Source organism: Gymnoscopelus braueri (genome assembly GCF_963280865.1).
Source record: "Gymnoscopelus braueri genome assembly, chromosome: 21".
Lineage (NCBI taxonomy): Eukaryota > Metazoa > Chordata > Actinopteri > Myctophiformes > Myctophidae > Gymnoscopelus > Gymnoscopelus braueri.
Window position 1 is genome coordinate 20692922 of NC_137623.1, and position 20287 is coordinate 20713208.

General features: G+C 40.7%; 1 protein-coding gene across 2 annotated transcripts in view; it reads left to right on the forward strand.

Annotated features, from left to right (window-relative positions):
• Nucleotides 1-1722: 1722 nt before the first annotated feature.
• The window catches only part of cacnb2a (calcium channel, voltage-dependent, beta 2a), a 110495-nt gene continuing 91930 nt past the window's right edge, over nt 1723-20287 (forward strand). For both annotated transcript variants that reach the window (XM_080417825.1, XM_080417827.1), the window contains exons 1-2: nt 1723-1982; nt 3512-3604. In XM_080417825.1, the coding sequence (XP_080273951.1) occupies nt 1893-1982; nt 3512-3604 (183 nt within the window). In that variant the 5' untranslated portion in view covers nt 1723-1892. The remainder of the gene's footprint in view (nt 1983-3511; nt 3605-20287) is intronic.

Consider the following 20287-nt stretch of genomic DNA (forward strand, 5'->3'; position numbering starts at 1 on the left):
TTTTTGTGATGTTCTTGACTGTGTATGTTGTGATGGCTCTCTTTTTAACCTTTTGACAGTCATATACCTTCTGTGATTACTGTGATTTATAGATCAGAAAAACTGGTTCAGCTAATCCAGTATTTCTGTCAAATTTCTGATATATAAATCACTTGAAGACAATGATCTTCAATGTAAAAAAAAACAACAACAACGCACATTTCAGTGCCTTTCTGTCCCTAAAACCAAAGATAAACGTGGGGAAGCAGCATTTAGTTTTTATGCACCACATATCTAGAACAAACTCCCAGAAAACTGCAGGTCTGCTGCCACTCTTAAAGACCTTTCTGTTTGCTGCTGCCTTTGATTGAGTTACTTTTATTTTTCTCTTTTCTTTCTCTTCTGCATTGTAGCTGTATCTGTTATTTTTTACTTATTTCGTTTTATGCATCCTCATGTCATTTTATAATTGTTTCCTTTGCTTGATGTTCTGTATAAAGCATATTGAATTGCCTTGCTGTTGAAATGTGCTATACAAATAAAACTTCCTTGCCTATAGTATTCATGATGAACATTGCTGTGATATGAAGCCCAAATTGATATGCATCTTTTAAAGTAGCCTATTTATTCTTTTCTGGTGATGTTGAAACAAAAGAAACCAGTAGAGGGCGATGAAGCACAAAAAAACCCCTCAGATTTTACGTAATCCTGGTAGTACAACTCATAGTCGGTGGAGGGGGCTCTCTGACAGGCGACAGGTGGTCCTCACCATCAGACAGTGTGACTGTGTAACGGTACAAGCAGGGCACCATATGAATGATGAACTGGGTTGTCTTATTTCAGTGCATGCGTAGTTATAGCCTAGACACTGTATAAAACAGAAATTCAAGCGTTTGTTCTCTGTTGCAGCAGGGAGACTAAACATCTATGTATTTGCGAAGCGGAAAAGGTGCAGAACACATTTATAGAGGGAAGATTTCCAACAAATTGCGCATCATCAATAATTCACCCTTAAAAACCAAAAGTCTTCGGTCAATGGAAGACTATTCGCATTCCAGTTTGGCAACAGGTGTTCGGAACGCCTAATCAGAATCGAATTACTGCGTATTCCAGTCTTTCTGGATGTGCTCCTGACTTAGGGTGCGTTCGGAAATTACGCACCGGAGCACACTCACCTATTAGTTTGTATTGGCCAGTGCGCTCAGTGCTGTATTTTCGAACGCGCCCTTAGACTAATATGCGTTTTGGTTTGTGTACGTAATGATATGGTGCTGTGCTGATATTATTATTAGCTCCACACGTGGGCAGAGCTGTGTGTGTAATAGGACAGAGGCACATAATCATGAGCTCTAACATTACTTTGTGTGCACTGGTTCCAAAACTTTTTAGCTAAGACACAAAAGAGAAATCAGATGTTTGCCCGGGACCCAATTGTGAAAATAGCACATCTACAAGCTCCTATTTTCACTCCTACTTCTTTTTTATTGTTTTATGTAAATTATTAGATCTTCAGATTTTATATATTAATTATTTTGGAAAAAAAAATACGAATTGTTTTTAATTGATGAAAAGTTGAGTTTTTTTTTTAAACAAGGGATATTTACTCGCGACCCATAAAAATTGATCCGCGACCTACAAATGGGTCCCGACCCACTTTTTGGGAAACAGTGACTTAGAGGAAGGTGCTCCTCCTTCTCAACTCTTATGGCATGGATACTAAAGTTGAAGATAACGCACGGGCATCATGACACTGAACTACTGTCACTGACTGTGCGTCGTCGTGACTGACTGCTGGCGACAATGAGCTTGTGTGTAACTTTTCTTTTAAGGCTCACAGCTGGAGATACTTGACAGCAGGGGCTTTCTTTTCCTTTTCTGTTTTTAACATTGTGTCATTATTGGAGTCTGCTGTGATGGTTCTCAATAACACACCGAAGACCAGAAGAGCAACACATTTGGACAAACAGAAACACATGGAGTCGCATGAGAATCCTGGTTTACAGGTAAGTGTTTTTTTTTTCTCCATCCCATATGCTTTATAAAACATTTGAACTGCCGCATGGAGCCGCATAGATTACTTTTTTAAATGTTTTTATTTTTTTAAATATATATATATATTTGTATGTATTTGTTTAGGAAGGACAAGGTACAAACGTGTCAATGTATGCTATTGTTGTACTACAATTAGTGCATCATGATTGTACCCCTATCCCCCCCCCTCCTATAGATGACATTAATGTAGTTATGCTGCATATTATGGCCAAGTGTGTGTTTTTATTTTATTTATCTATTTAGGCTTTCTAATTAGGTTTCAATATCAATTTGGGGTGATTCCTGAAATTGTCGTTTTGTTCATTAAAACAATAATAATATATAAATATATAACAAAGCCAATCTTTGCAACAAGGGGAAGCTCATTAAGCGGGCAATTAAATTGTAATTGTTGCCCCAATTAGATGTTGTTGCTCCATATACATCTGAAAGATCACAAGACCTTAATACTTTAGATTTATTGCCATGTTGTCATCTTTGATTGATTGAAAACGTCATTAACAGTTTGCAAATAGTACAGTGGTATGATTATACAATGATGCTAAAAGGACAACACAAAAAGCCCTAAGGGGTTGTTTCCATTGTGGTCCTGTGTATTCAATTCATCGAGACATTTATAGACATACAATAATATTCAATATACTAGATATCATCAACACTCATTGCCATTTCTACACAGAACTGTTCAACATTCATGGCCTGTTAAACTATTTGGATATATCTGGCTTTATGCTGAGCTGATAATTAAACCTCATCAGATCCTGTTTCTTTTTGAGAAGATTACCAGACCCTCTCCTGGCAGCTTACAAAGGCTACTATACACACACTGGTTTCTAAGAAACAGAAGAGCTGGCCTTTTTATATGCATGATTTACATGTCCCAGGGGAATACATGGAATAAAAGGCTGATCTTTGAAATCAATTTGTTTCTCAGTTGCCACTAGCAACACATAGGAGTACCTCAGCTTAGCAGTGCATTCGTTTTCCAGATCCCATCATATCAAAGCACAGCGTAAGACCACCCACACAATTACCAGCATTTTGTGACAACTGCCTGCAGGGATATACGTGGGTATATCTACAGGCTAGCTTATATACAGTAACCTCAGGTTTTGAGCATAATCTACAGTATACATACCTACATTTAACCATAGGCACAGCAGTGGCTCAGTAGATAAGAGTGGCTGTCTGGGCATGGGGTGGTCCCAGGTTCGAACCTTGGCTCCTAGTCCAGACTTGCTGTCCCTGAGCAATACACCTAAACCTTAAAACTCCTCTCCCATGTGCGCTCATCTGAGCGGAACACTGCTGGTTCAAATGGGTCAAATGCACAAAAGTAATTTACCCTCTGGGATTCACAACAAATACACTTTATTTGTATTAACATACTGTAGACAGACAGACAGACAGGCAGACGTTTGATAATATCTATGCACTAACTAACCATCTTAACATCTTCTCTCCCCTGCTCTCACTGAAGCCCCTGAGCAAAGCGGTGCGGAGGAAAGGCAGACTCAAAGGCTCTGATGGCAGCACCTCCTCTGACACCACAACCAACAGCTTTGTCAGACAGGTAAGGATGACAGTGGCCTGGCCAAGCCTGTTGCGTGAGGCAGCTTGATGTACAAGTACATTACATCCTTTGGATGTGACACTAGGATGTCGCAGCGACTAATTATGTTTGACACATTATGAGAGGCTCATCGGGGACTGGTACGCGGCGTGCTCTGAACGTCACTAACACGCTCTTCCTGTCAAACAGTCACTCAGAGAGTTTCTTCTCAAAAATTCTAATATTACTCATGCTCTTTTAGAGAGGGGAGAGAGTACAGATGGAGAGTAGGTTGAAAGAGAGAGAAAGAGAGAGAGAGAGAGAGAAAAATAGACTGTAATTGTGGCTTGTTTCCTGGGGGGGGCTTACAGTATAGAGGAGGTGGAGAGTACTGGTGGTCTCGTCTTGGTCACAAGTCAGCCATGACTCTCTCCTATGGCTCAATACATTCAACAGGAAGAGGGCTAAACTACCGTCAGACTAATCTGTGTGTCATGGCTTTGTGACCAATGCAAACCTCATTAAGAGGGTATCAGTTGATTCAGTCATCAATTAATATGCATTAAAGGCCCTGTAGGCTAGTAACTTTTAGCCACTTTTAGCCCTATTTTCCCGAATCCAATCTTTGATGCTGAGTGCCAAGCAGGGAGGCATTGGGTACCATTTTTTAAATAGTCTTTGGTATGACTCGGCCAGGGATTGAACCCCGACCTCTCAATCCTTATGGCGGACACAAACCACAAGGCCGCTGAGCTGGTAAGGATGGCAGATTATGAAATTAAATTTCACAAACGTCTGAAATACAAAAGCTCTTCTGGGGTGAGTGAATGCTACTGTTTGTAATGTAAACCATAATGTGGATAACATTACAAGGACAAGCCAGCGTGTAATTCCTTAATAGTCATGAAATGATCATACCTCACTATACGATAAATCAATACATACATACATTTCATGTATGTATGTATGTATATGTGTGTATTGCATATGCATATGTCATCAGGTGTAGTTAATTGTGCTTGTATGCTAGTGTCCTGTGTTAGGAGCAGCCACATATAGTATAGCAGTGAACGTGAGCTGTGCAGGAATAGCACAGCTGCAACCATTATCATCAGTCAGCGATGAACTGTATGTTGCAGTGAAGAAGGCGCTCTGTAAACATAGCTTGGGTACAGCATGTTAACGATCCTGGCGCAGAGGAGGCAACTCCTCTTGAGCTATGTGGTTCTTGAGTGTGGCGACACAGGGGCCTGTTATAAAGCAGACCCTTCAAGGTAGTGCACACACTCAAGGTGTCTGGTCTTTGTTGAGTAGACCTGCAAGGACAAGGACGAGGGATGGGTTAGAGGGGGGTGGTGGGGGGCCGCTTCTGCCGAAATGTTTCTGCCTTTTTTGGGAGGGAGGCACCGATCGTCATGTCTTTGGCAGAGAATCGGCGACGCAAAGGGGGAGTTGAGCTGGATGGGAAACGGAGCGATATGGCATCCTCCTGGCCTGCACTCTGTTTCCTCTCAACGACAGAGGGACGTTTTTAAATAAGCTAGCACGGGTGGTATTGCAGCCCAATATGAACCAGTTAATCAGGCGTCGCTCCACAGTCATGACCCATCCCGCCCTCTGCCCTCTTACCCCTGGGAGCCCATGTCCATTCCCACACTCCAGCTTTGGGTTCCACGGGCAAGTCAACAGTTCCCCTCAGACTGGCTTGTCATCGACTTCCACTCAAGTCTGAGTCATCGTGGCCAAACTCAATTAGGCTATGAGAGTATCTATCTGTGAGTGACTCAGTACCGTGGCTGATAATGGAGGTACCATGGACATGGAAGTGGAGGACAGAGAGAGGGGTGGGATGATGAGAGAGAGAGAGAGGGTGGGGGCGGAAGTGTAAGGGGGGGTATTGTTCCCAGGTCAGAGAGGCAGTTATATCCCCTTTATAGACGTACGCTGAAAGAGGAGACCAGAAATAGCAGGCCCTGCCAGTAACTCGTCTGTTTGGATAATAATGTAAATACTCTGTTTTTGAGTTGCTAGAGCATAGCAGTGGTGTTTAGCCAGACATTATTTTCCTTTGCCATCGCACTCAATCTTTGTGCTTGTGATTATTTTCACTTTTCACTGAAGAATGAGGGTTGTAGCAGTTAAACATTTAAACTAACACCATACTTGGACAATTATGGCATCAAAAAGCATCACTCTGTGGTTGATCCACTGCTGATTCATCAAGCCTGTCCTGTTGTTTTTGTATCCCGCTCATTTCTCTTTGTTTTATCATAATCAATTCCCTCTTCTGTCATCATCAGAACGAGAACAGCCCGCCAAAGTTGACATTTCCCTAAGACTGTTTACTGCATGTGATTTTAAGGATTTTTTTATTTAAACGATGCTTTGAGTCACCTCCAAAGAAGCCCTTTCCCTCTCTCTCCTGTCTGACCTGTTGCCACCATGACTCAGACGTCTCCCAGCATTCCTGTAGGCGTGTTTGACACATGAGAGGCTCATCGGGGGCCTCGATCGATTTGAACCTCACTAACACGCTCTTCCTGTCAAACAGTCACTCAAAGGAAGAAAGAGAAAACAATTCTAATATTACTCATGCTCTTTTAGAGAGAGAGCACAGATGGAGAGTAGGTTGAAAGAGAGAGAGAGGCCCGGATCGCTGGCCTAGCGGTCCGGGCACTTAGGCTCTAATGTAGCCTGTCGTGGGTTTGAGTCCCGTCCCCGACGACCTTTACTGCCTGCCTGTCTCTCTCTCCCTCTCTCCTGTCAATCTTCATTGAAAACTAGTATCAATAAAGGCAAAAAATAAAAAATAAATAGATGTAATCGTGGCTTGTTGCCCGAGGGGCTTACGGTATATAGGAGGTGGAGAGTACTGGTGGTCTCGTCTTGGTCACTAGTCAGCCATGACTCTCTCCTATGACTCAATACATTCAACAAGGAGAAGGCTATACTACCGTCCGTCTGACTGATCTGTGCGTCACGCTTTGTAACCAATGCAAACCTCATTAAGAGGGTATCAGTTGATTCAGTCATCAATTCATTTGCAAGGGAAGCATGTGAAGGCCCTGTAGGTTAGTAACTTTGACCACTTTAGCCCTATTTTCAAAAATAGCAAAAATAGCAGATCTCCAAACAACGGTCTGACCGGAGTCCATGTCATGTCACGCTCATGTCACCATGACTCAAGCTATAACCATAACAATTCAAGAAAATAGCCAGTGGCTCAAATTGGAGACCCCAACATAAGGAAGGACAACCTTTGTTTGATCCAGTCAGCCTCAAAGCAGTGTACAGTCGTCAGTAGCTCCAACCTTGACGTCAGCCGGTGATACCACGCAGCATTATAATCCAGTTCTCGCCGTATCCCCGTTAGATCTCCCAATTGGTAGGTACGGCGTGAAGTAACAGAGCACAGTTCCTGACACAGTTCCACAAGACGTAGAAATGTCCCTCCACTCATGCGGCAACCTTTTAAGCTCTCCTCGGTTTCCAGAATGGGATCGTCGTCATCGCCACCATCGCCTTTGCTGTCTTGGCCGCTGCTACCATTTCCTGTGAGAGACCCGCTGGGGCCACTACTGGCACTTTCATCATCTCCAGGATTCATGGACAAATGTATCTTGCTCTTCTTAGGCACAGAGAGGGTGACAGAAAAGGGCCATCCAGGTATAGGTAAGAGCAGCCCTTGATGGGGAAAGTTCATTGCAACCTTGTTCTTTGCAACTTTATAAATCTACAGAGACGCCGGGGCACTCACGATGGTGGAGTGGTAGTTGATGGCGGGTAAAGGCTTCCACTTAGGCTCCTTGGGGATGATTGAATCCAACTCGACAGTGTTGCCCTCAGTGCCAGTCTCCAGTATGGGAATGCCATTTGTCTTACTGTGATTGAAAAGTTGACCTAGGGAGTGTTTGTCCAATGAACCCAGTCCGTGTACCAGCACTCCGTCAAGGGCGTGGGGGAATGGATCCAATGTCTCTTGATGTTTCCAACCATTCTTGTAGGTCAACAGCTTCATTTCTGCGTTTACTGGACCAATCACAGTGAGAAGACCGTTTTGTCTTTGGGCCACTCCCATGAGATCCAAGTTCTTCATCACCTCATGAGTAAAGTTGCATGGCTTGCCCTCCTGAGTCCCGAAAACTATGTAGTTCAGGCTTTCAAGTTGTCTTTGCACATCGTTGCCAAACACTGAAATCTGGCCATCATGACTAGTGTTTTCCATGAAATATGTCCGGTTTCCATCAACTGCATTCTGCAGTGCATTCTGTGACAGGTACTATCAAAGTACAGAAACTCGTTAAGGAGTGAACTCACTCCTCTGGACATCTTAATCGCTTCTTATGCGGCCAATCCAGCCATAAAGTTGTTGACTGATGTCAAGTTGCTGCAAGCGACATACTGTAGGCCACATTCCTGATGAGTTCTTCATTCAGCACCACCGGATTCTTAAGTTCATCAACTTTTACTTGCCCTGCTAGACTCACCAAAGCGTCAGCGTCAGCCTTGTTCAAACTTTTGGGGCGATGGTTGTTGGTTTCAATGAAGCAACGAAGAGCAGTAACGGCCAAATGCAGCTGCATTTCATCCTCCCAATTATCAGTCTATCACTGAGAGAGTTGGATTAGCAATGGAATCTTGGAAGGTTTTCTTCTTCTCAAAAATGACAGCGTCGCAGAACAACTACCCGACTAGTCCCCCATGTGTCTGCGATGAGCAGTGAGATTTCAAGTTCTCTGCACATTTGACTCACGATGTGCTTCTTAGTCAGAGTGGAGTTAGTCAGCACTACCACCTTGACTTCCTTGAGAACTGTTTTGAGTGACTGGCAGTTCATCTCGATATTCTGCTCGATCCCTGGTAATGCACCCTGTTTCTTTGAACAAATGCCAGCGATCTCCAAACCCAGGCTTCCCTTGCCACAGATGAGGAGTCGGACATTCGGCTGGTAGCATCTGGATTGAATGACGCCGCCTTGGATGGTGTGTTATTTGCGTTCCACTTGTTTCTTAGGAACAACACAGTGATAACACAGTGTTTGGTTTGCACGGACACATAGAGATATATCTAGAGCCGAACCGATGGCAGAATATTTAGTCCGATTTTGGAGTTTGGAATTTTGACCACTATTTTGTCAAAAAGTGCAACATTGCAAGTTTCTATTTGAGAACATTTAAAATGTATTTTTGTCCAATCTGTATGGTATAGTAGGCTATGTTAATACAAAATAACATATACAAATGGGGTGGTTGTATTTTGTCTTCCTGCTCTTCTATTGAGACATTTAGGTCATGTCAAAGGTCATGTCTCACCTAGACACAGGATCTGACACAATTTTTTACCTGATGGTCAAGACTCAATTTATCCCCTGAGCAACCAGGCAGGCTCTATTGGCTCAATGGTAAAAATGTCAGAACTTGAGCGGGAAACCGGGTCCAAATCCGGGGTAGAAGAGGAAAGTTACATAGTGCAGCTTTAAGCCCTATTCAGAATATTATCCTAAGCCCTATTCAGATATATCAGTCGGATATATCAGTCGGGCTCGAAAGCTTAGTGAGACAGGCAATACTGTACTGCCTGTCTCACTAAGCTTTCTTTCCCCTCTCTGTCTGGCTCTTTTTTTGTTCTTAATTTCCCTCTCTTTCTCCCGTTTCTCTCTTTCCTCTATGATGACAGTGGCCCCGGGCTAGGAGTGTATCTCGTATTGCTCACCGCAATAGGTTTTCCATGGCACATTGTAGCTGTTGGAGCCCGTCCTTGTGCTTGGACGGGAGTATTGCCATGTCCGCTTATTGTGAGCGACTTTGGGCTTGTTTTTCTGTAAAGTTGCTTGTAAATATTGGTAGTTGCGGGTTGCTGTTTTTTGGGCTTGTTGTGTATTGTTGTTTAAACCAGTTCCAACAGTTCGATGTCAAGGACCCCTAAATGTGTATATAGAAATATGTATGTACTGTATTTGTCCGTAGACCCGCTTCTGAAAATATTTTTTCAATCAGAAACACTCTCGTCTTAGTAGATTCAGTTCACCATTTATTGACACAAATGGAAACAATTAAGCTTGGCGTTAATGCTCCGCTCTCGGGAGAATATTCACTGAATTTTGTCGAAGCAGCCTGCTAAGCATATATTCAGAGAAAGCTTATACAAATCCCCATAGGGATACAATATGAACAATAAGCAGTATATTGACATATTAGATGACTTAGCAGATATACATGATAATCACAAGTATTTTAGCCTATGCAGACTTTAAACAAGCAGATATACATGATAATCACAAGTATTTGAGCCTATGCCAGACTATAATCAAAAAGGTGGAGGCTGGGGTGGAGGAGGCACCTTAGCAGAAGTGGTCAGCATCAAGACCAGCAGAGACCTAGAGAATTCGAACCGTATTTAAAGGAACCTTGTTGCTAATGTGTGGGCTGTGATTGGAGTATGAGTGAGTGACGTAATGACCAGCTGAGCTGTGAATGGGGAATAGAAAGCTGATGTTCACATCAGCTGACTGACCGCTGGTTACAGCTTTGGCGTGCACGACTTCCGTGTCCTGCATGAACTAACGCTATGCTTCATGTGCCAGTGACCCCCATACAAGATTTGTGTTAACATTTGTGTGAAACTTTTTTTCTTTTCAAGATTTATTTTGGGAAAATAGCAGATCTACAAGCTCACAACATGTCGCGTTGTGAGCTTGTAGATCGGCTATTTTCAGGTTTCAGGTTTTACGGTTTCAGGTTTAGAAAGTGCTCATGTGGCCTATAATAGTCACTTCTATTGGGCTTGTTTTCATAGACCTGACTGCTTATTTCTCTCGCGAAATCTGGCAACCCTGTTGGACGGGTGTAGTGGTGGTGTGGGGATGAAAGGCTGACTGGGAGGGTGTGGCGGTGGTGGTGGCGGCGGTGGGGACAGGAAACCCCGTTCTCATTCTCTCCCTGATTACGGACTTTTCTCCTTTTCATGATCCATCCGATTGTGATTTCTCCACTTAGTGGAGGAACGGGGGTGACGTAAGCAACCAGTTGGCTCTGATGCTTATCAGATCTGGCAATTCCCAATGTGTTTTACGTAACCGATACCAGCGACACAGGGTAGATATGGACGAGCTACAGTAGCTACCACTGTCAAATTTGGCCTGCAAACCTTTTTTTTAAGGAGAGAAAAGAAATTGGATAATGTACGTCATTCCTTTCCAATAGTGGACATTTCTGTCAAAGCCATGTGTAGCTTCTGGCTCCAAACCCAGGAATAATGCCTGGAGTAGTTAAACACACATGGTTAAAATGGTATGAAATATGTACAGGCAGAAGAAGTGAAACAAAACTGTTATGGGTAACTCTAGATTATAGTGTTGCAAGACTGCCATCTGGTGGTGAGATGAGGGAAGAAAAGTTCTTCTTTCTTCTTTTGTGGTGAACAGTATCATCTATGCCAGGTTAACCTTTTACATTATGCCAGCGTTGTATTCCGATTTTGTGCTCAGAATGTATTGATTTCTCTTTAATAGTAAATGAGGCCTTAGTTCAAGTTCAGTCCAAAAGTTTACAGCATTGGTCACCTGAAAGTCAACCAGAATAAAGATATCGTCTCTGTCGGGTGGAAACCTCATATGTCCAGCCTTTATGTTACTTTTCACGACTCTTATTCAAAAATGGCAAAAGTAGCAGATCGACAAGCTCAAAACGCGTTGCTTGAGCCGCGCTTCGAGCTTGTGCCGCGCTTCGAGCTTGTGGATCTGCTACTTTTGATGCCTTTGTGTGACGCTGTAGTATGATCAAGTAGGGCATTAACCCCTTAAAACTGGCTAAGCATCTGAGTCATTTTAGATGTTTGTGTTGGCTATTCAAAAATAGCAGATATACAAGCTCGCAGCTGCATTTAAAAAAAAAAATATATATATATCAAAAGTCTTTGGAAAATGTTGAATAATTTAGACATTTCCTCTCAAATCCTCTCTTCTGGGGGTCCCTGGCACGATCATTTTCAAAAACACATTTTCAAAAAACACAAAAAGTTCAAATATGGAGATAAGAGGTTTCTGCCCGACAACAACGATATCCCTCATTGACACCGGCGGATAAAGACACTACGCTATGTATCCACCTTGATTTGAACCCAGGTGTTCCAGGTGCATGGCAAAGACAGATATTAGGCTTCTGATCTTCAGGCAGGACTCCTCTGCTACATATGCTTTACATGTACAGTATGTACTGTTTACTAAGATAACCGTTTCTAAATAATGGGGGAAATGATGGTATTCTTGCTGCAGCCTGCCATTGTCCTCAGGCAGGCACTGTTTCCATGATAGAATGAATGGAAATGTCTGCTACAGACTGATAGTTAGTGGAAAACTGCCTCGAGTTCTTCCCTGAGCAGCGTAGAAAGAAAGCCCTGCGTCAGGTTCTTAATCAGCATCACAATGGACTTATTTTTATCACTTATATATTTATGCTAGGATAGCAAGAACGCATTTCTGAGGGTGTCAATTTGTTTTACTTAACCCATTCAATCTGGGAACGCATCTCTGTCATTTTTTATTTCTTTGGCTATAAAAAAATAGCAGATATACAAGCTCATAGCGCGGCACCGAGTGCCGTGCTATGAGCTTGTAGATCTGCTATTTTTGAAAAATTGTGATATTTTTTTTGCAAATCTTTGAATATATATATTTTTAAGTGAACATTTGTAAAATATTTTGTTCCAGTGACAGAAGCAAAGATTTGAGTCACAAATGTTCGCTTTGAAAAATATATATTCAAAGATTTTCAAAAGAAAATCACAAAAGAAATATGCAGATCTACAAGAGCTATCTGCTATTTTTAAATAGCCAAAGAAATCTAAAATGACAGAGATGTGTTCCTGGATTGACTGGGCTAATCATTTCAATGTATTATAATTGTATTATCATGCTCTCCTATAGCACCAATAGGCGGGTGCATATATGAAAAAAAAGCACCTTACCCAAAAAAAATTGGAACAAAAGGTTTCTCAACTGTTTTCTGTAGTATGTGGTGTCCTGAATAACATACTAAAAGTCTACCAAAGTTTGATCACTGGAAAGGTGTTATTTTCAAGATGGCGTCCACGATGCCCAAAAAATCATTAAAACAGCCTAACTCCTTCATTATTTATCCTAGACAAGTACTTTTTGTGTCTAACCGTATGTTTTTGGGGCCTAGGAATCCATTGGACTTGTCCAAATTGCAGAGATACAATTAGATAATTGTGAATTCCAATATTTAGTTTGTGACTCTATTAAAACCCTTTGAAATGGTCTCCCATTTCAAGTTAACTAGTACAACAATGCCATGCAGGAATTCAATGATCTCATCTACACGACCAGTGAGCAACACAGAGAATCCACAGATTCCAGGATGAAACGAGATCACGCTGACCAGGAAAAGATCAAAGAAAAACGTGGCACTTTTAAACCATTCTCTCTAGACCCATCTCTGAGAAACATTGTGACTGGTGTAGTCGCCAAATAAGACGTGAATATTCATGAGTTTGAGACTGTTGGGAATGAGTTCATTGAAAAAAATGTTGGAAAGCCCATTTTTGGGATCTCATTCAAACGCAAAGACCGGGCAAAAACCCTTGCAGATGAGTCTAGCATCAAAGTTACCAAAGACCGAACCATTGATCCTGGTCTGTTGTTCCAACGATTTCTGATTATGTCAAAAACCGGAGACCTTTCACTGGAAGATGTAATGACCTATGAGCTCAGCCCATTCCCTGCAGCCCTGTTTGAAGCCAAATAAATATTCCGTAAGGCTGACAAACCCCAACTAGCTCAGGCAGTGACTGAACTGTCAAGCGAGGAATCAAAGAAAACTATACTGGATTCTATCCCACCAACTGAACAGTATGTCCTTGATGGTGGCTCCCTGATTCATCGCTTGCCATGGAAAATGGGTGACAGTTATGGTGTCATTGCACAGTCCTATGCTGACTTTACCATACACCAATATGGTGAATGGGTTTCTGCTCCCAAATCAAGCAAAAAATGTGGTAGAGGACCTTGGGAGCAAGGCAATGGCAGTTATGTTTGGTGGCAAGAATACAGATTCACTTTCATCTTTGCGCTACAAACTTCTTAGCAAGAAAATTGTGTCTGCCAAATCATTTGTCAACCCAGAACATCTCCCTCCAACAGAGTCTTTGACTAAATATCACTGCCAAAGAGTTTATTACCAGATCATGGTGTGGACTGAAATGGAGAGTGACATGAATCCGGTGGATTGGGGATGGAGATTGGAGGACAATCACTTTGTGCCAGTTATGACCAATAAAAGTGCTGCCCCAGAAAGCCTCCTGCATATGGTCTACTGTAATTGCAAAACTGCTTGCCAAACATAACGGTGTAGTAGCAGACAATACGGACTGAATTGTGAGAAAAATACAAAAACAATATCTATACAATCCGCAGACTGGCTGAAAGCGGGAAAATCAGTCACTGGTGTCAGTTGCATGTTAGGTTTCGCTTTTGGTTTGCATGATGCAGTTAGGTTTCGCTTTCGGTTTGCATGCTGCAGTTAGGTTTCGCTTTCGTTTTGCGCTTTGTACAGTACAGTACAGTACAGTACAGTACAGACCGTACAGTACAGTACAGTACAGACCGTACAGTACAGTACAGTACAGACCGTACAGTACAGTACAGACCGTACAGTACAGTACAGTACAGTACGTACAGTACAGTACAGACCGTACAGTACAGTACAGTACAGTAGAGACCGTACAGTACAGTACAGACCGTACAGTACAGTACAGTAGAGACCGTACAGTACAGTACAGTACAGTACAGACCGTACAGTACAGTACAGACCGTACAGTACAGTACAGTACAGTACAGTACTTTTTTTTTTTTTTTTTTTTTATCCCATGATTTTGTACCCCCAAACGACATTTTCTTTGGGGGGGTTAGGGGGGGTACTAGAATTCTGCCCGCGTAGCGGGCAGAACTTCTAAGTAAAATACAAAAGCATGAAAGAAAAAAGTTTTTAAAAAAATAGGGTTTAGCGGTACTGAGCCTTCACGCGGCGGCCCTGTTTTGACTAATTTCACAGTACCACGCAGTAATAATGCATTTATTCCCAAAATAAATTGTTGAAAGCTTCAACAGAATTTGAATTATAAGTAAAATCACCAATGCTGGGCATTATGTCACGACAAGTTTCTTAATTCTTTACATAAATACCCTTATAACCAATTTTTTAATACATAATTGTACTTATCAATACATAATTGTACTTATAATCACTTCACTATAATTTATATAAGCTAATTGGATTCCTAGATCACCAAAACATAGGGTTAGACACCAAAATTACTTGCCTAGGATAAATAATGGAGGAGTAATGGTCTTTTAAGGAACTGGCGGTGGCCATCTTGAAAATTTTACATTTCTAGTGGTCCGATTTTGGTAGACTTTTGATATGTTATTAAGTACACCTGATACTACAATAAACCATTGAGAAACCTTTTGTTCCAATTTTTTTTGGGTCAAACCATATCTGCACCCGCCTACAATGAGACTGTGATTTTAATCAAATAAAAACCCCCCTCAAAGCCTCAGGTTCACAAAACAAAAAACAAAGAGAAAAACGATTCTACTGTCCTGGCAAACATGCTGTCAGATACAGAAGTGGATGTAGCATTCACCCATAACAACCTGTGTGATCCTGATCCATGAACCTCTTCACCAGTGGTTCTCAAACTTTTTTAATTTCAAGGACCACCATAACTCAGAGTTACATATCTGTAAAGGTCCATTTGGAACCCCATCAAGGAACACGGAGAAGTACAGTACCACTGAGCTACACAGCTGGTACTCATTGTTATTTGAATTTGCGGGGGTAGTATTTTCATGTTTAGACTCGTCACCTCAACAGTGCTAGCCTGGAATTCACATTTCATTTGTATGCTGAACAGTGGTGGAAAAAGTTACTACATTTTTTTTACTTAAGTAAAAGTATCAATACTGCAATGTAGAAATACTCTGTTACAAGTAAAAGTCCGGAATAAAAAAATTACTTGTGTAAAAGTACAAAAGTATTGGTATCAAAAATGTACTTAAAGTACCAAAAGTACTCATTATGCTGAATGTCCAAGTTTTCAATTGTATAAAAACCTTTTGAAAATAGCAGATCTACAAGCTCACAATGCGTCGCGACGCATTGTGAGCTTGTAGATCTGCTATTTTCAAATGGCCGAAATGTATAAAGGGCTGAAGTGGTTAATGTATGTAACTAGTTACTAAAGTTTTCAAATAATTGTAGTGGAGTACACTATTTGCCTCTGAGATGCAGTGGGGTAGAAGTAAAAGTATAGAAAATTTAAGATACTCCAGTAAAGTAAAAGTACCTCAAAATTGCACTTAAGTACAGTATACTACATGTACTTTACACCACTGATGCTGAATACAAATGAAATGTGAATTCCGGGACCAGAATGGTTTACCACCAGACTACAACAACAGTGTCATGACTCATGTTATCATGGTGTCAGGAGGAGCAGATTGAGTGATGGTTGCTTGTCAAAAGGAGACATACTGTGACAGAGTAACTCATAGGTAGTATCCTCTCCTCACAGTGCAAAGGGCACAGGTCGCTACATGTAATGACACCCGTTCATCATAACCGCACACATACGACACCTAATGAAAATGTCTGCACTTTAGTTGAGCTCGTTCGCCCCAACGTCAGCCACGCTGAAGCAAAAGATATGTTACTATCCCAGGTAGATTTACAGCAGACGACACACTGCATCTCTATAGAGGCATTTATGTATTGAACAGTGGTGGAAAGTAAGTAAGTAAAGTACATTTACTCAGTACTGTACTTAAGTACAGTTTTGAGGTATTTTTTACTTTACTGGAGTATTTCCAATTTTCAGTACTTTTACTTCTACTCCACTACATCTCAGAGGCAAATGTTGTACTTTTACTCCATTACAATTATTTGAAAACTTTAGTTACTAGTTACTTTGTAGATTTTTATTATTATTACAAAACATGCGTTAACCACATATATATACTTTGGCTATTTGAAAATAGCAGATCTACAAGCTCACAACGCGTCACAAAGCGACGTGTTACAAGCTTGTACATCTTATATTTTCAAAATATTTTACATTTTGAACACTTGTGAAATGGGACATTTGCATAATGAGTACTTTTACTTTTGGTACTTTAAGTACATTTTGATGCCAATACTTTTGTACTTTTACTCAAGTAAATTTTCTGACTTTTTTTTGTAACAGAGTATTTCTACATTGCAGTATTGATACTTTTAATTAAGTAAAACATTTGAGTACTTTTTGAAATTATTTGCCGATGAAAGGAGAGAGCACATCAGCACTTCCACAACATATAGCAGACACAATGCCACAGTCTGCATATCACAGAGGATACAAACACAATAAAGCCCTAAGGCTTACATTTCCATTGTGGTCCTCTACAAAAACACAGAACAGTCACACAACATAAAAAAGACATACAAATCACAGACTATAACACAAGTAACAGCATCAGGCAGCAGTAGCAGCATTACAGTTTACTGGCAAATAGTCAAGGCACCATAAGTATTTTTTGATTACTAATTTAATTTACTAAGCAACTGAAACCAGGAGTGAAAAAAAACGAACCTCTAACCGACTTCATCTTGCTCATGTAAGTGCTCATTATGCAGAATTGTCCCATTTCAAGTTTTTGAAATGTTTAAAAATATTTTGAAAATAGCAGATCTACAAGCTCACAATGCGTCGCAAAATAGCCGGAATATATATATATATATATAGGGCTGAAGTGGCTAATGTATGTTTTGAAATAATAATCAAAATCTACAGAATAACTAGTACTGTAACTAAAGTTTTCATATAATTGTAGTGGGGTAAAAAGTACAATATTTGCCTCTGACATGTAATGGAGTAGAAGCAAAAACAACAACATTGTAAATACTCAAGTAAAGTAAAATATTGAGGTATTTTTTACTTTACTTAAGTACATTACTTGGGTAAATGTACTTAGTTACTTTACACCACTGCCTAGGTATGGCCGTTCTGGACGAACCCGCCTATCTGACCGAGTGAAAGTGACAGTTCTGCCTTCAAGTCTCCGTCTGCAGTGGGCTGCTCACAGGCGAAAGGCACAGTGGGGTCATATTTCACTTACTACGTTACAAGAGTAGGGTGGGGAGAGGGGGGCGGGGGGGGGGGGGTTTCCTTGACAACAGCATTTGAATTCAGTACAGGTCGAGCTTATACCTCCGTGAGTATGAGTGCTAGCTTATTTAACTCACAATGACACCTACGGTCAGTGGTGGGGAGAGAATAACTCACATTTTGCAGTAGAAATACTCTGTTACAAATAAAGGTCTGGTATTCAAAATTTACTTGAGTAAAAAGTACAAGTGCAGTTTGCTATTTTCAGATGGCCTAACTATGCATAGGGCTGAAGTGGTTTATGCATGTTTTGTAATAATAATCACCTAGTAGTAACTAGTAACTAAAATAATTGTAGTGGAGTAAAAAGTACAATATTTGCCTTTTGAGATGTAGTGGGGTAAAAATATTGAAAATTGGAAACACTCAAGTAAAGTAAAAAATCCTCAAAAGCATCCTCAAGTACAGTACTTGAGTAAATTTACTTAGTTACTTTAAACCACTGCCTACGGTATAGACGATGTGCTGTCAGTTTGTGTCTGGTGAAATAACCAGGGGGCCAATAGAACCCCTACAGGCTGACAACTTTAATTAAGTCATTTAAAGCAACCGAGCAGACGACCAAATCGATGGACAGTCACAGCATGCAATGAATTAATGAAGGTAATTAAAGTAGCCTTTGCCCCTGTGCATCCGGTGTGATCGGTGTTGACGTGCATTTATTAGTTGGTGGAAAAATCATCACCCCGCCGCCGGCAACCCATTGTGTATTTTAGAACCTTGCCAATTTGATTTTGTTGAATGTCAATGTAATCATTTACGTTATTTTTAAACGCACATCGGCGGTGGGTGCCCGGCAGTGGTGGAACTAATACATTTACTTAAGTACTGTACTTAAGTTAAATTTTGAGGTATTTGTACTTTACTTGAGTATTTCCAATTTCCAATACTTTTACTTCTACTCCACTACATCTCAGAGGCAAATATTGTACTTTTGCTCCACTACAATTATTTTAAAACTTTAGTTACTTTTCAGATATAAATCATGATATTATGAAACATACAATAACCACTTAAGCCCTATTTTATACATAGGCTATTTGAAAATAGCCGATCTACAAGCTCACAACTCGTCGCGATGCGTTGTGAGCTCGTAGATCTGCTATTTTCAAATATTGTAGTACTTTTACTTTTGGTACTTTAGGTACATTTTGATGGCAATACTTTTGTACTTTTACTCAAGTAAATTTTTTATTCTGGACTTTTATTTGTAACAGAGTATTTCTATATTGCAGTATTGGTACTTTTACTTTGAGTATTTCTTCCACCACTGGTGCTGGGCCAATAAAACTAATATGAAAGGAGGTATCATTTACCATTTTACCATGGTTTGGTGTGTGATTTCAATAGCGTGCATATAATGCTGGAAAATTGGCACCCCTGATTCTAAACCAAACACTGATATATATGTATATATATATACGTGGTTGCCGAGCGTGAAGTTGTTGCGCCATCTGTAAATGATTTATGCCGTTGTTCATAATGATGGACAGCTTTTTCCTGTGATGCATGTGTTACTTACTGAAATACCTCATGAAATTTTAATTTATTTCACCCCTTGGGGAGAGATAGAGAGAGAGAGAAAACGGTTCTGTCCTCGTCTGACCTCAGTGCTGTCTGACAGCAGAAGTCACACTGTTATTGTTCTCGTATCAAAGCATTGCGACCGTGTGGCGTCGGTGGTGGTGCAACAGAGGTGAGCGGCAGGCCTGACAAAGAGAAAATTTACATGAGGACATTGTGTGCGTACGTATATACCGCTGAAAAGGAGACACACTGCAGCTCTCGTCTTGTGAGGATGACCACCGATGTTTTTGTCTGCTAACGTCTGCTGTTTTACTCTCGGGCACAGGATATGCAGTGGTGTTAAAAAGTACTAAATTTTTTTACTTAAGTAAGAGTATCAATACCGCATTGTAGAAATACTCCATTATAAGTGAAAGTCCAGAATTCAAAATGTACTTGAGTAAAAGTACAAAAGTATTGGCATCAAAATGTACTTGAAGTACCAAAAGTAAAAGTACTCATTATGCAGAATGTCCCATTTCAAGTCTTCAAAATGTATACGAATCTTTTGAAAATAGCCAACCTACAAGCTCTCAAAGCAACGCCTTGTGAGCTTGTAGATCTGCTATTTTCAAAGAGCCGAAATATATATAGAGCTTAAGTGGTTGATGTAATACAAATTAGAATCTACAAAGTACCTAGTAACTAAAGTTTTCAAATAAAGGTAGTGGAGTATAAGTACAATATTTTCCACACAGATGTAGTGGAGTAGAGTAAAAGTATTGAAAATTGGAAATACTCCAGTAAATTAATAGTACCTCAAAATTGTACAGTACTTGAGTAAATGTACTTAGTTACTTTTCACCACTGAGGATATGTCACCATCACCTTCAATGGCATCGTTGCATAGTATTAAGATTATACACAGGCATGCTCATGCTCATTAATGGCATCAAAAGCAGGGTGACTTTGCTG